General features: G+C 46.3%; 1 protein-coding gene across 5 annotated transcripts in view; it reads left to right on the forward strand.

Annotated features, from left to right (window-relative positions):
• mrj (DnaJ heat shock protein family (Hsp40) member B6 mrj) overlaps positions 1-15,306 on the forward strand; it is a 177,936-nt gene that overhangs the window by 139,513 nt on the left and 23,117 nt on the right. For 2 of the 5 annotated variants that reach the window (XM_084593905.1, XM_084593909.1), the window contains exons 1-2: positions 7,132-7,328; positions 14,791-14,918. In XM_084593905.1, the coding sequence (XP_084450031.1) occupies positions 14,854-14,918 (65 nt within the window). In that variant the 5' untranslated portion in view covers positions 7,132-7,328; positions 14,791-14,853. Of the gene's footprint in view, positions 1-7,131; positions 7,329-13,628; positions 13,735-14,790; positions 14,919-15,306 lie in introns of those variants that run through there. The other 3 variants (XM_084593907.1, XM_084593906.1, XM_084593908.1) reach the window with 2 other exon arrangements.

The following is a 15,306-nucleotide window of genomic DNA, read 5'->3' on the forward strand; positions in this document are numbered from 1 at the left end:
GCGAAAAGCAAGGCGCCTGTGTGCTGTGCGATGTCAGTGCACGTTAAAGAACCCCAGGTGGTCGAAATTTCCGGAGTCCTCCACTACGGCGTCTCTCATAGCCTGAGTCGCTTTGGGACGTGAAACCCCACAAACCACAAACCAAATCCGATCGACGCTCAAGTTGGACAGCGGCCGGACGCCGTGTATACGACGGAACAAACCCGAGTTTATGGCCGAAATCGAAAAAAAAAAAATAAATCCAGAGGGGTTGGGCATGCAGTGCGATGTGTAAAAGTGAAGGCAAGGTGCGGAGTGGATTCAAGCAAGGATTCTGAGAATTAGATGTGCGGGTAAGATCAGGAAGTTTACGAGAATAAGGTTACTCCATCGCACAGGACATGGTTATGGGAGAGGCCCTTCTCCTTCAGTGGGTATAGTCAGGCTAATGACGGTGTTCTAGCTTTCATTTCAGGAAAAAAAAAAAAGAAATTTAGGAAGTCTAATTCCGAACACTTCACCTAACCTGTGGGTCATCGTTTCGGCACGAGTAGAGGGATATGGTGCCCAGATTGCCTGCACCGCCGAACCTATCCTGGCGATTGGGTAGCGTGAGGGAGGGGTAGGTCATCGTCATCGTCAGCTGGTGCCGCGAATGCCTTCGGCAACAGCGTGGGCGCCGACGCCGCCCGCGGGCTTCCCGGTATGCACGCAGCGCGTTCTCCTTCTGCCTCATCCTTTAGGGGTCAGGAATGCAATTTATATTGCCACCGGCGCAAACCTTCCTCTGGTTTTTACGAGCGCGAAGAGCCTATTTACGGCCGCGCCAAGTGTTTCCCGGACCGTAATGGGATGTCCTGACCGAAGCTTCTGGGCACTGCTTCGCTTTCGGACGGGGACCTCGGCCGATCATCGAACCTGGAGTGCTTTGGCCCCTTTCGTACGGCTGAGCGCTGTCCTCAGGCTCGCAGAGCAATCGGGTAAAGAAAAGTCTTCGTGCGCACTCGGTGTCTGCCCGTACCGCACTCAACCTCGGCTCTCATTCCAGACGATAAGCGGCTGCCCCTCGCGAACCGCCCTAAATTGCCATATAGTATACTTCTCTGCATATTGTAGGCTATATCAATGAATTGGCTGTCGTGAGCCAGACCGTGGCCGAGCATGTATACGACGAGTATGGCGCAGGGATACTACAAGGCTTCTCTGAGAGGCATTTGTCGCTTCTTTCTTTGATTTTCATCCGGCCAACCTCGGTAACACCGGCGCGGAACGACTCGGCGCAAGCTGCGCGGCTTACAACACTCCTTCGAGCGACTGCTGCTTGGGTCACGGAAGTGCACGAGCGCGGCCAATGATATCCCGCTCTGTAATGCACGCTTCGTTCGCGGAGGCCCACATGACGACGGGGGCGGGCGACGGATACAATGACTCGATTACTCATCACCGCTGTGGTTGAAAACCCCCAGGTAGGGAGCGCTTTATATGAGCGATGATGAGCTTCGTCAGACCGCGCGCGCTTCCACGTATTATCTTCACAACGGAAAAACCGTGCAGCATGGCAAAGACGCGAGGCGGCATGAGCTAACCGCGGGCCCGATTTCACCAGGCGATTTCGGCAGGCGATGCGAAGCTGTATGCGGATCGACACGGGTGGGTGGTAGTCATAACTATTTATTAACCATTAAATGGTTATGTAGAGGTGATTGCGCTTCCATCTCTAGGTACTGCGCTTCTTGCGGTTCACGTTTGCTTTAAAGCACCTGCTGTTATGATGCCAATGCAGCATAGAATGCGAGCAGCTTGCGCGGTGGCAGTCAGTGTAATTAGGCCAGTTAGGCGAATCCCCACGCACGTTGCTGATCGACGATCGTTCCAGCGCTTATGAGTTGGTCGCTTCAATGCACCTACCTCTGCGTCTCTCATAGCCTTAGTTGCTTTGGGACGTTAAACCCCTCAAACCAATCAAACCAAGCACCTACCTCTATATACCTTTCATTCTGCATTGGATGCTCGTAGAACTGCGAGTAGAGGCGGGTACAGAGGAAGGACAAAGACTTCGGAGAACGGCCGGGCTGCGGAGCAAGCGCTATTTTTATTTTTTTTTTTTTTTTCAGAAGTGGACTCGTTCTCTCCTCGGGAGAAATTATTTTCAGGAGCTTAATTATCGGGCTGCCGCACTTCTTGAAGTGGTATATATATGAAGTGGTCGCAGTTGGAGGAAATGGGAAATACAAAGAAAGAGCTGGCACCCCATAACTTTAATGTTTAAGCAATCATCAGGCGGCATGTAACTCCTCTATATGAATCCATGAAATGATGTTGCGACGAATTTCCATCTATTCTAATAGAACACGCGCCTTGCGACTATTATCTCCGACCTGAAGGAGGAGTCTACAGTCATAATGAAAGTACTATACGTGCACCCATTCCGTTTCCGGGGAGTGTTGGTATTAGTCGCTCGGAAAGCGCCATATCTTGATTTTCGATGATTGCGCAGACCTCCGGCAGGAGCTTCAACATTTCTATTAGTACAAGATCTATGCATGACAGCTGCATTGAATGATCGCGTGGCCAAGACAGCCGAAATCGAGGCATTTTGGACTAATCTTTGAGTTGGATGTGTGACACAAAATGGTGCGCGCGCACACACACACACACACACACACACACACACACACACACACACACACACACACACACACACACACACACACACACACACACACACACACACACACACACACACACACACACACACACACACACACACACACACACACACACACACACACACACACACACACACACACACACACACACACACACACACACACACACACACACACACACACACACACACACACACACACACACACACACACACACACACACACACACACACACACACACACACACACACACACACACACACACACACACACACACACACACACACACACACACACACACACACACACACACACACACACACACACACACACACACACACACACACACACACACACACACACACACACACACACACACACACACACAACACACACACACACACACACACACACACACACACACACACACACACACACACACACACACACACACACACACACACACATATATACAGTAATTACCATTTTTAACGACGAAGATAACATCTAAGCACAATAGGACCAAGTAGCCTGGCGAGAATCACTTCGCAGTATGGCAAGAAACTTATTGCGTGTGCCAGCTGGCGGTTGCGATGATGCCCTCTCATACATCAAGTGAAAATCGCAATTCCATCACCACCAGATTTTTTTTTTTTTTCTTGTCTGCAGGAAGCTATGGTATATCAGTATGGCGACTTTCTAATCAGTCTTACTCAGCTGCGGCAACAATTTTAGCCCCATGCAGCAGTTTCATGTCGGTCGCATGTTGTGGAACCGTGGACCCTCCACGCACCACATGTGGAGCATATACGCACGAAGAGTTCATGAGACGCTTGTGTCATGTACACGTTGAAGTCTCCTCGCCATGTATGCCTATTTCTTCCTTGTCACTCTTAATTGTTCCCCATCTCCCTACGCTGGGTAGCAAGCTATACAGACAGATTACGAGTGAGCGTATAATTGGCGGACAATTTTCTCTTTTCTCATTGTTTGGTAATGGAGCGAATAGAGGCAAGAAATTAACGGTACCGTTGTGGCAGGCACATCTCAGGCCCGCCTGACATCAGGACTTTCACTCACAACAGCACCCAAGTATAAAGATATCCTTTACCCCGTCGGCATATTCCTTCGGTCAGTTCTTCGCGGATGTCCGGGGTTGTTTTCGCACTATCAGCGATGTCTTGTGTCGCTGCTATAAACCGGGTTGGCGCCGTCGGTAACGTTTACTCGAGCTGGTTCAGAGCTACAATCTTATCGCGCTTTCGTCTACACCACCCCGGCGCTGGGATGACGCCACACTTCGGAGACGCCAAGCAACACGCAGACCACGATAAGAGTCGCTACAACCGGCGCTGAAAGCCGGGCGCGAGCCATCTCAGTAAGGCACGCTTTGCTGTCTCAAGGAATAAAAGATATTTCCAAAGACCCGATTAATATCGCCCGTGTTGAAGAGACCCCTATAACATCTTTCTTTGACATCGCCGTTTTGTCTCTGATACTGTCCTACTGATTTTGGCACTTCCATTATATGGCTTAGTGGTATCGGGGTAATGTTTCGGATTATTGCGCGTGAAATACTGCGCCTTATTATTCTGTTACCGTTTTGAAGACGCGCTCGTTGTATTTACTTTTCGGGAAAGCGTGAGCCACGAACTGCACGCGGAGAGCGACTGAAACGAACGCGCGAGTTTTGTTACGGATCCGGGATGGCGACGTAGTGTTGCCAAAGCTCTTGCGCTAAGTGAACCCAAACGAAGAGCGGCAGCTGGATGTTCGCGTTTCTTCCTTTCTTTTTTACCACCGGGGCAAACCCTCCACGAACAACCATATGCCCCTCCTCCTCCTATTGCGAAGGAAAAAAAAAAAATAGAAATAAGAGCGCGCCATGATTGCCATTGGAAGGATATGAGCAGTACGGTTTGAGTGCAATAAAATGCCACGGGGCCGAGGAAGAAAGCCGCGGCAGCGAACTGCACACTGCGCACCCTGCAAGATTCGACGACCGGCCGCGTTAACGACATGCGGATGCTTTCACCGTCCCCGGAAACAATAGCTGTATCTCCCCCCCCCCACACACACACACTTTTTTGCGAGCTTCGATCTGAAGTGCGTTGTGTAAATAAAGCGAAGGAAAAAAAGAAAGGAGAGGTGGAATGGGTTCTAACCTCTTGTCTGGCTTTTTCTCTAAGAACAAGAAGGCGCGTCCCTATCCTGGCACGCCATCGGAAGGCGGCGCCAACGAGGGCAATGCCCTCCGCGCCCGATCATTGTATAGGTACAAGCGGGTGGAAATGATAAAAAGTGAACAGCGCTGATCCCGCGCCTGCAATGAGCGTGCTTTGGCGTCTTATATTTAGTATAGTGTACGTAGGAACTCATTCCCCGTTTTCAGATCCATACTGCTGCTGTGTGCATCTATAATCCTGCAGACTCACCTGAGAATTTTAAGTGCCAGCCGTTATCATTCTTTGGAAGGCGAAGTCACAGTCGTGCTTAGCTCTTTGTTGCTCTTAGGAAATGCGCTAGGAATGAGCTGTTGGAGAGCGTTATTGGCGCTACGCAAATAGCACCGCAACGCTAAAACAATGTTGCTTTTTCGTTTTGGTCGAACCTTAATTCATTTTTCTTAGTGATGTTTTCTAACGTCGCCGAAGCGTTGCAAATAAACGTGGGAATAACCTGCCTTATCTCTCGTAAATATTATATTCAGCCGCTTCTAAAATGGTGAATAAGTATAGCTCTCAAGTGACCATCCAGGCCCACCAATTGTGTAGGTGTACAAAAATTTGAAAGAGACAGCTCTGCACAATGCCACTTGGGAAAAAAAAAAAATAAAAAATCGGAGCCCGAAACCTTCCTTTCTTTTTTTTTTTTTTTTTTTTTTTTTTTTTTTTTTTTTTTTTTTTTTTACAGGCGTGGTCAAATTAAAAAGGAATACATCTCTCACTCAAGAAAAGGGCTTCTGGCAGGGCCGGATTAAGAAAAATTGGGGCCGTGGGCTAAACTGCATAACCTCTCCACCACTCCCCTTTGTCCTTCCTTCCTTACTTCCATATTATACTTCTGCAATATACACCATTTCATTCTAACTACGCAAATTAAGAAAAAAAATACCGGACAAGATGTGGCCATTGCGAGAGTGATTAGTTAGAATTGCAGCACACAGAACACAAGCGAAGCCATTAACAATCAGACGCGGAGATAACACGTAAGGGACTAGTCCGGGACTCGCTCTGACACGACATATTTTCTTCCCCTAAAATGGCAGAAAGGAACTGATAGAGCTATTTGAAGAGGTGAAGGGCGATAGGGATGGTGGCGTTGGGAAAAGGTTTTCACTCTTTGTTTCAATTACATATTTTTCGATGTTGTCCCCCATGACAGGATGGAGGGATTGACAGGAAACCAATACAAACTCTTCTGCGACCCTACAAACAAGTGCAGATCACCTCACATAAAAGGGACCTCCGAGAATGGTGGGAAATTCCTGTTTTCGCAGCTCAACAAGGTCTCCCAGCTGCTAAACAATTAAGTCTGATTATGCCGGGGCCCCGTCTCCTCGTTTTGGTTTTTCCTCTTTATACCTGTTGTTCATAAGTTCCGTTACTTGCGGTTTCATGTATAAAGCAGGTTGGAATAAATGGGTTGCCTCTTCCTACCCTTGAAGACGAGGCCCTGGGCGGCAGCTTCCTTAATCCTACCTTAATCCGCTACCTTAATCCAGCACTGGCATCAGGCGTCATCGATCTTCAAATTGTTTTTAAGGGGGAACCCAGGAGAATAACTGAGATAACAGAAAGTATGCTTGCATATGCAATTATCATAACTGAGGACTGAACCATATAACTGTAAGTTAATGTTGAAGGACTCAGGTAATTTGTGGGGGTGGCGATAGAAACTTCATTACACAGAGCCTTCTCAGAGTGCGCCTCGGGCCTCTAGCTTTGTGTCAGTACAAGTGCACATGACCGGTTTGATGCGAACGTAGCGATTTATCGCTGCCTGTAGAGTGTTCGTCATTGTTTTTCATTTGCTGACACGCGAGTCTTCCCCTTTTCTGCTTCTACTCAGTCAGAGAGCCGCGAGAGGAGTACGAAAATGCTTCCGCCGGGGCACGCGGCGGACCGAAGAGCAAGCAAACATTTCGAAACCTCGGGACCAGAAAACCATTGCCTCGCGCGCAACTGGGGAAAGTTTAGTGGCGCTTTCTTGCCACTGTTTCCTTCATTATATTGTTCCGCAACCTGCAACCGCGTTTCACGGACTATAAAATTGGCCCATGACAAGCCAGCGGCGGCAGCGGTCGACCCGCGAGCGAGGAGCAAAACACGAACCGAAGGAAAGAGCCAAAGGAGCAACGAACAATCCGGGGAAGGAGGGGAGAGAGGATAGCGAAGGGCAGGAAACACGTCATGAAAGAAAGAAGAGTGAGTGAAGCTGCCTCTTCTCCCCGCCGCCTTCTTTGTCGTTGGTTCATCTGTTGCACGCGGTGCACTCTGGGATAGGGCAACCTGCCGGCTGGTTGGATTGTACGCGGCGCTGCGCTGGCTGCTGCGTCGGCTGTCTGCTGTCGTTTGTGGTGGCCGTTGCGCGCTGGTGTGTTCCTCGCCGTGATCCGCGTGTGCTTGTGTGCGTGGCGTTTTTGGATATAACTGCAGGCACTGCCGGAACAGGGAACAGGTGAGCTGTACTTCCTACGCAGCTGTTTGCCCAGTCGCGCAGCTCGCGCGGGCTTGTGTCCTGTCTGCTTTTTTCCTCTTTTGGGGGTGAAAATGGAGTTTCAACAGCCCCCGTTTGACGCGTCCTGCCTGCATCCACCCAAGGACGGCTCTTAGCGAGCGCGTCAGGCTAGTGTGGGAGGCCAACGCCAACCTCTGTAGAATTTGTCTCTCGTCCGACAGTCTGGCGGTGCTTTCTTTCGTCCCGTCCAGTTTAGGCCTAACCTCTATTTTGAGTCGCGCACGCAGGATGACGGACTCAACTCTTTAGCTGGTGGCACACGTTTCTGAGGAAATAGAGGCGAATGTCTTGACTCAAGCATGTCGCGTGTGGAGCAGAGTAGAGCGGTATTTTGCTTCGTGACTGCGCTTGTCACTAGGTGACGAATTCTCGCTACTCTGGGGACACGTTGTGGCCAAAAGACACGACCGTAGCCTTTCCAGCTTGCAGCAGCCGCGCTCGTATTGTGTTCGCGTTTTTGTCACTAGCCTAAATCATGATTTTGCCAGTGTCACCCTGGTGCAGCATTTATCCGTTGATCATAACTGATCCCTTGTTCGCTGACGGCAACAGTCTGAGCACGATTGATTGGCGCTCGGAAGCGTAAACTGTACTCTTCTGCGCGCCTGTGCCAGACCTACTACGCTTCCACCTTTATTTGCGTCTTGGTAGTTTCTACGCGCTTTTTGAGTAGTATTATTTAAAAAGCATGCTGCGCCGTTCATTTTGCTGTTGTCATTTGCTTTCCCGGAGCATGCTCCATGTACCGTGAACTAATGCTGCCGTTGCACAACCTTCTTTTTCGCACACTGCTGCAGTCGTTTTCGCTTGCCTGGTGGCTTTCCAAAAAGCTAGGTGCGAATGCTAATCTCACTGGGACCTAACCTAAAGGCTGTGCGGCAAGTGTGGGCCGTCTTGCGTTGGGTGGGTAGACATCAACCCCACGTTCTTACGAACGTGGGAACTGCAGTCAGTCAGCGTAGCAACCCTTTTGGCATGCCATTTTTACGTCTTCGACTCAGCGGCCTTCACCAGCAAGGAGTGGAGAACCACCTTTCAGCTCAAACGCGAGATTGTGCACTGTGCCAGAGATTTGTGGGCTTTTTCAATCACTTTTGATTGATTAAAACACGATTCTACAGGCTGTGGTCGAACGGAACGAGGTAGAACGAACTACTGAATCTTCGCCGAGCCGGTGTGACGTTGTTGCTCGCACTTACTAATTCCCCCCTCTTTTCTTTTGTGCCTTTAAAGGCTGCTGTGAAAAGAAATATAGAAGCACCGTATGAACAGTAGAAGAGTCTGCGGCCATAGTTCTAGAAAACCGCCTGAGAGTTCACAATACGACCCTAGAGCTTTCGACTCCTTAATCGAAGGCATGTTCGTCTTGCGTGGCATTCAAACAAAACTTTGTGTTCGGTCTTTCTCCTGTTGTGGATCAAAATTCTCAAGTGTCTGGTTGTCTGACGTGAACCCAAGGTTAACTTAAGCGTTAACTGTAGGCTAGTTGGTGACCATTAGCGCAAAAGGACAGGACAAACGGTAAGAACGTCTTCCTCCTTCTTTCTACGTTTGATACAATTTCCCACTAAAGGGTGTCGCGCGCCTTTGTTACCACGAATTCAATCAATGCTAACGAAAATCAGTGATATCACAGCTGTCACACGGAAATAGTACATTACGTTGTTTGGAACTTCGGTTAACCGTGGACCCCCTCTATACCAAATCAAGACATGGGCACTGCGAAAAGTGCTGAAAGGTGCAGCTCAGGATTTTTTATTTTTTGTCCCGTTAGGATGACTTGTGTTTGTGTCCTCAAAGTGGAGAGCATTCCGTTTTTCTGCCAATCACTTGACCATTTTGGCAAAGAGCGTGGAGTACCATTGCCGTCGCGCTGTAGCGACAGTTTCTGAAGTGTGCCACTATGCTGTAGGAGGCTTTGAACGTAGTTCTGTATTTTGGAGTGTGGCGATACTCTTCAGTGCCCGAAAAGCGCTTGAAAACAGGATTCATTTCGCTTGCGTCAGTAGGTTCGTGCTCTGGTTTACGGACGGTCACTAGTTTTTCAGCCGCGATTGTTTGTTCTGCTAATCATTTTTGAAATACAGTCACTGGGAATGTGTTAATCGTTGGCGCCTGTCAAGGGTGTTATTCTCACGCATCTCCTGAGCTTGAGGCCTCACCTGGACAGTAAGCAAATTGTTTTTTCATGCTTGGCCCCATTTCGATGTTGGCGAAACGCAAAAGCGCGCCTGTGGGTTGGTCTATGCCACTTGCAGGTAAGATGACCCCAGGTGCTCTCATCGCTTTAAACCACACATGGCAAGCGCCATGTGTTGTAGAATCACCCAGTGCTATGTCATGCCCTCTGTATTGCCAGTATGGTTATTGATAGTAAGTACAGTAGTATGCGTATTTGACATTTATGGTCTTGTTCTAGCCGTCAGTAAATATTGGCGATAAGGTCAACCCTAATTTGAGGAGCCCTTTGCATATTTAAGGGCGTGTTATATACTCTGGTCAGTTTATTTCTGGTAGCCTTAAACACTGATGTCATTTGTGCTTGAGCGGCGTGCAGAGGAGCAAAGAAAGTGAAATATTGTCGCAGGTGCACCAAAGCCGGTACAATGAAGTTGTCAGTGCAACTGGTATTCTAGCGCACCTTCGGTTTAGCATCATCATTGTATCAGCAACTGGGCACCTGCTCAAAAATTTTATTTTCTTTGTGCGACAGGGCGGTGTTCGAGCGTGAAGGATGTACCAGCAATTAAAGAAAAAAAATAGGGCTATTACCACCAGCTGAAACGGCATATTATAGATATATTCGGAACAGCGACAACACCCTTGCGTAAAAGCTGCTCCAAACAAAAAAAAAAAAAAAAAAAGCATCAGCTTGTTCCAAACACTGCCACGGCCGCTCGATTTGAGATCGATGGGCCCGTGTCGCTGCGTCCGAATTGATTGGGCTGCGCCGGCGTAACCTTGACTGTCACTGCCGTGTCGTTGAAGTCCTTTTGTAACGAACATGACTGCCGCGTGACAACGCTGACTTGCGTGGTGTAGCGAAGTTTCGGCGCAGAAAGCTGCCTGGATAGTTTCGCATGTCGATCCATAACGATGCTTAAATTTTGCTTAAACTTACAAACTATCGTTAGTGAAACGTTTTGGTCACGTTGATTGGGGACGTTGGACTGATGGCAAGAACTGCACAAAGTAACGATGCTCCTTAATTTGTGTCAGCAGTCGGGCAAACCACGCGCACAACCTGTGTGGAAAAATAAAACCCTCAGGATAGTCTGCAAAGATGAGGCAAATTGTAGATTTTTAGGGCAGCAAATCGCAAGGCATCGATTTTTGACGAACACGCAACACATTTCCGCGGCGAGCAGGCACGGGAAACGCCGTGCCAAAGAAACACGCACAGAAAATGCCTTCGCGCTGCGCACACATAAAATGCTTCTCTCAGCTAAACCATTGAATCCTTAGAGCTGAAATTTTACACAGAAATAGCAATTGATCGGCGTTATTTTATTAAACCAAGTTTGTTTGGAGTACTTGCCTGATTCGACCAGATATTCACATAGTTTGCGGCGGCGGTGAAGCAAAAGAAGCCACTCTCGCTGGTGGTGTCATCTCGTTTTGTTTGAGTTTAGGCAAAGGAAGGTACGCGAATGCAGTTGTTTTGTTGAAAGTTTAAAGACTGCAAACAATATAAGCTGCTTTATCAGTAATGTTTTCAAAGACTTAGTTTGTCCAAAAACACTGCAGTTAATTTGAAGCATACTTTTTTTTTTGTGTAACTCATTTTGAATTTGGAAGGCAACGAGATGGCGTCACTGCTCGGACGGCGGCTAATACCTCTGTCACACTGGCAGATTTAGTGTCATTCGGTTTCTTTCGGTGCTACACCGTAAAATATGTAATTCGGAAATGGTGGCAGTTGAGGTCAACGATAAAAAATACTGGACGTAAGGAACATTACTTTGCAATAAAGGCATTTGAAATCATTAGTGTAGCATGTTTAAGCTAATTAAGACATTTCTGTATGATAATTCAAACGAAAAGAATTATTTCCGGCTGTGCTGTAGCACTTAGCCATCGAAATCCAAGCCAAGTGGCTGCGCCCGCGCCCATTAATTAAAGGAAACAGCGTCTTAATTGCAAACTTTCGCATTTTATCAAATGCACAACCACCATGAAAAATAAAATTTTGGAGACTTGCAGTAGCAAAAATTATATAGCCCTATAGTTAGGATGGAAAAGAGAGAAAGTGATTTCCAAAGGGCAATGACGGCAATAGCAGAAAAGCTTCTGTTAACCGCTTACAGGTGGCAACAATTCATAAGCACCCAAAAAATGGATACAAAAACTATTCGCTTTTTAAGCGAAGTTTCTCAACTGGTATGATCTAAAAGCTCTGTCCGATAAATGTAAACAAACTATGGCTGACGCAGCGGAATGCGGGTATATAGTGCAGAGACTCATGGAGGCACATAGAGCAGGTGCATTTGACATCCAAACAGTTAAGTACTCGGTTAAAACTTTAAATAGTTCCAAGAAACGCACGGGGAGAAGCGGCCACCAAGAAACGCAGAACCTAAAATGATTTGAATCGCTGGTATGATTGGACTGCTGCTGTACCGAGAGTAATAGCGTTCCACGAGAGCCTGCAGTGTGAATAATTTTATGCCTAAATTAAGTTTTTAAAACAAAACTCAAGAAATATAATTTTTAACTTTCACTATGCGCAGAATATTTTGTTGCATTGCTCGTTTCTGCTGCATATCTTGTGTCGACAGTACACATTTGGTTCATGATTGAATGCGAATGCATTCCCAGAACTCATTCGGTGGCAAATATCATTTGAACCTAATGACATTAAATTTTCTCTTGTAGCTGGTGAATAATGACATTAGTTGAATGACATATTACTCGTGTGACTGGGGTACAACTGTGCTTCACGATCTCAAAAGATGCAAATATCAGACTTCTGATTAAATCAGGCAAGAACCTGAAACAAATTTGATGAAAAAATACAGGCCATTAAGTGCAGTTTCTGTGCGAAATTTGAGCGCTGTGGATTTAACGATTTGGCTGGGAGAAGCATTCTACGGGATGCATGTAATTGTGCAACACGCTTTGTCTATCAGCAACTTTCAGTAAGCTTATGTATCCTCCACGTGGCGGGGCCCTTCTTTTAAAGTGTGATACTGGCAAGCAGAGAGTAGTTATTAATGTGTAAGCATTGTATAGCTATGCAGGCGTGTTTCGCATGGGTGTGATCATGTCAGAGCTGTAAAAGAGGAACTAGTTGGTATGTTGGGACAATAATGATACCATTGAATAGAGCGTCAAGGAGAGGTGTGCAAATGATAAAATGGCTGATGTGGGCTATTTAGTAATTAGATCCAATTAAGTGTGTAATTGGGAACCAAGATAGTCGCCAGCCGACTTCCGGTTTTGGTTCTCAGTTTCAGGTCACGTGTCTCAGTGCAGAAATGCAAAAGCCTGAGCTGTTGTTGCGACTGCAGGAAGAAGGAAAAGAAAATGCATGGGCCTGCTACTGCTCTGTAGCTGAGCCATCTCGTGAGCGTTGCTGCTGCACACACTACATTGTGCGCCTCTTGTCGAACACAACCAGCGTTTGGTTGAACGCATTAAAGTTCACTGGCGTTCTGTAATTGTTTTACAGGAAAGGAAAGGTGCAGTATCTGCCACTTGCGGAATCCCGCTGACACATGTCGAGGATAACACAGCAACGCTTATGGTTATGCATTTCTACAGTGATCTCGATAATGTTTTAAAAATTTTAAACTTGCAATGGCAAAAATAAAAAAATGCAAGAGGACATGGTCATGCTGGTAATAATTTTTGTTAAAAAGCCATTTTAGTCAGCTCTACCTCCTTTGTGCGAACATTATGCAAATTCATTCGCTACATGCTAATTCTCAAGAAGGCACCTTTCAGAGTCCTATTCATATGCTGCTTTAGTATCCTTCCGTTACACTGCACGCACCGAGTTCACGGAAAGTAGCAGGATTCAGTAGACTGCGTAGATTACCAGTGTATTATATTTGCCTTTTAAGTATTGTTAGTAGATTTTTGTTTAGAAATGTTTCTTGATATAGACACAGAAGTTTTGGGGTGATGTTTGTACCCAGCATTGTTGCAGTTATGCCCATAAGCATTGCGTTTACATAATTCTGAAACATGACAGCATACCTCTGGTCATGTTACAGCCACCGTTGAGGCAACATTCTGCATTACTGCAGACTATCATCCTTGCTGCGCGCTGACGGGGGCAGCTTTTTAGGAAAAGCCCATACCGCTGCTTGCCATTTGTTCTAAAAATTGGTGATTGGCGAGGGTAAGTGCAGGCTTGTGTGCACTTCAGGCACAATTTTGTACAGCCAGCACAGTCTTTCTAAAATATTATATGGTGCAAAACATTAATAGTGTAACACCCTTTGCATCACACACTAACGTTTTCAGCATCTGAGCAAAGTGGAAGTTTCGGCCAGTCATAAGACCTGATTTGGAGAAGGGCTTAGCACAAGAGAAATCTGGAACGCTAATTGGATCCCCTTCCTGGCCCCACTTCCAAACCATTTCTTCCAACAAACATTGTTTGGCAACCTGTGAGGTTTGTAAACTAAAAACTTCATGATCAAGATTGGAAATTTAAGTACTCCATACTGCTCCTAATGGCATTTCTGTGGTCCATATTAAAATTTTTCATGCTCTAAAATTCCACCTAATTGTATTTTGCCAGTATCATCGCTGTATTCTATTGTGTGGTCGCTCCATTTTGCATCATCATTATTAGCATTCCTCTGTTAGTGTTGTGTACAAGTATGATAGGCCTACATTTGTAACATAGCCAATAACTTTTCATTGGTGTTGACAAGGCTGAGATATGCATGCTGCTTTTCTAGCAGAGATGATAATGTACTATGCAGTGCACATTAATGTGTGCATCAAACTACTTTCTAGCTGACACAGTGCACATTAATGTGTGCACCAAAACTATTGTCCAGTTGTGTTGTGTATGCTCAAATACAAATTATTTTGTGTTGTTAATAATTAACTGTTTAGTTGTTTCAATATTAACTGCACATTATTTTTTTGTGGCAATCTGTACTGTTCACTGTTTATACAAGAAGAATGCTGAACTAGGCTGGCTGCTGCTTCATATTCACGGAAGCGTCTGAACAGTGCGAAGCGATGAAACTGAAATGGGAAAGAAGGCAGTGTTAGTGATGTTTAAATATTTTTTTAAGTGTTAGCTGGGCACTTCTCAAAAAGTTTATGGAATGACTTGTAGTCCAGTTTACAGGAAACATATATAAGTATGTGCGCAAGCTTTAGTTGAAGGTGACCTGTAAAAGTATTCTGTTCTGTTTTTTTCCGCTTCTTTGTGCAGGCTGTAACTGTGGGTGAAGTCTTCTCCACATCTGTTAAGCCTTAAGAGCAGACAGCCACAGACATGGTAGACTACTACGCAGTGCTCCTTGTCTCCAGGAGTGCCACAACTGATGACATCAAGAAGGCGTAAGTCTGAATTAATGGCGCTTTTTTATTGCAATGATATCAAGTTCTGCCATACATATTTGGTTGTCACTTTTCAACCTTTTGGCTGGGAACAGTTTTACACAGAGCTGTGTAGCTTCTGTAATTAGTCTATATCCTCATGCCATTCCGGCGTGTTAATTTATTGGTTAGGGGGAGGGGACATAAACGTATCCCCGTTTGTCATGGAAATGCAGGGTTTACACGGGCTCTAAAATCCTTAAATACCCTTGGTTTAAAAAATAATGTTTCAGAGGCTTGGAGCTTTGTAAATTCATTGAAACATTAGGGTTGAGCTGGTTTATTTCCAAAAAGGAATGCTACATGGGGGCTCTATATAGGCATGCCCCTGAGGTGGAAGAATGACAGG

This window comes from Amblyomma maculatum, chromosome 2, assembly GCF_055883805.1.
Source record: "Amblyomma maculatum isolate TAMU_Amacu chromosome 2, ASM5588380v1, whole genome shotgun sequence".
Lineage (NCBI taxonomy): Eukaryota > Metazoa > Arthropoda > Arachnida > Ixodida > Ixodidae > Amblyomma > Amblyomma maculatum.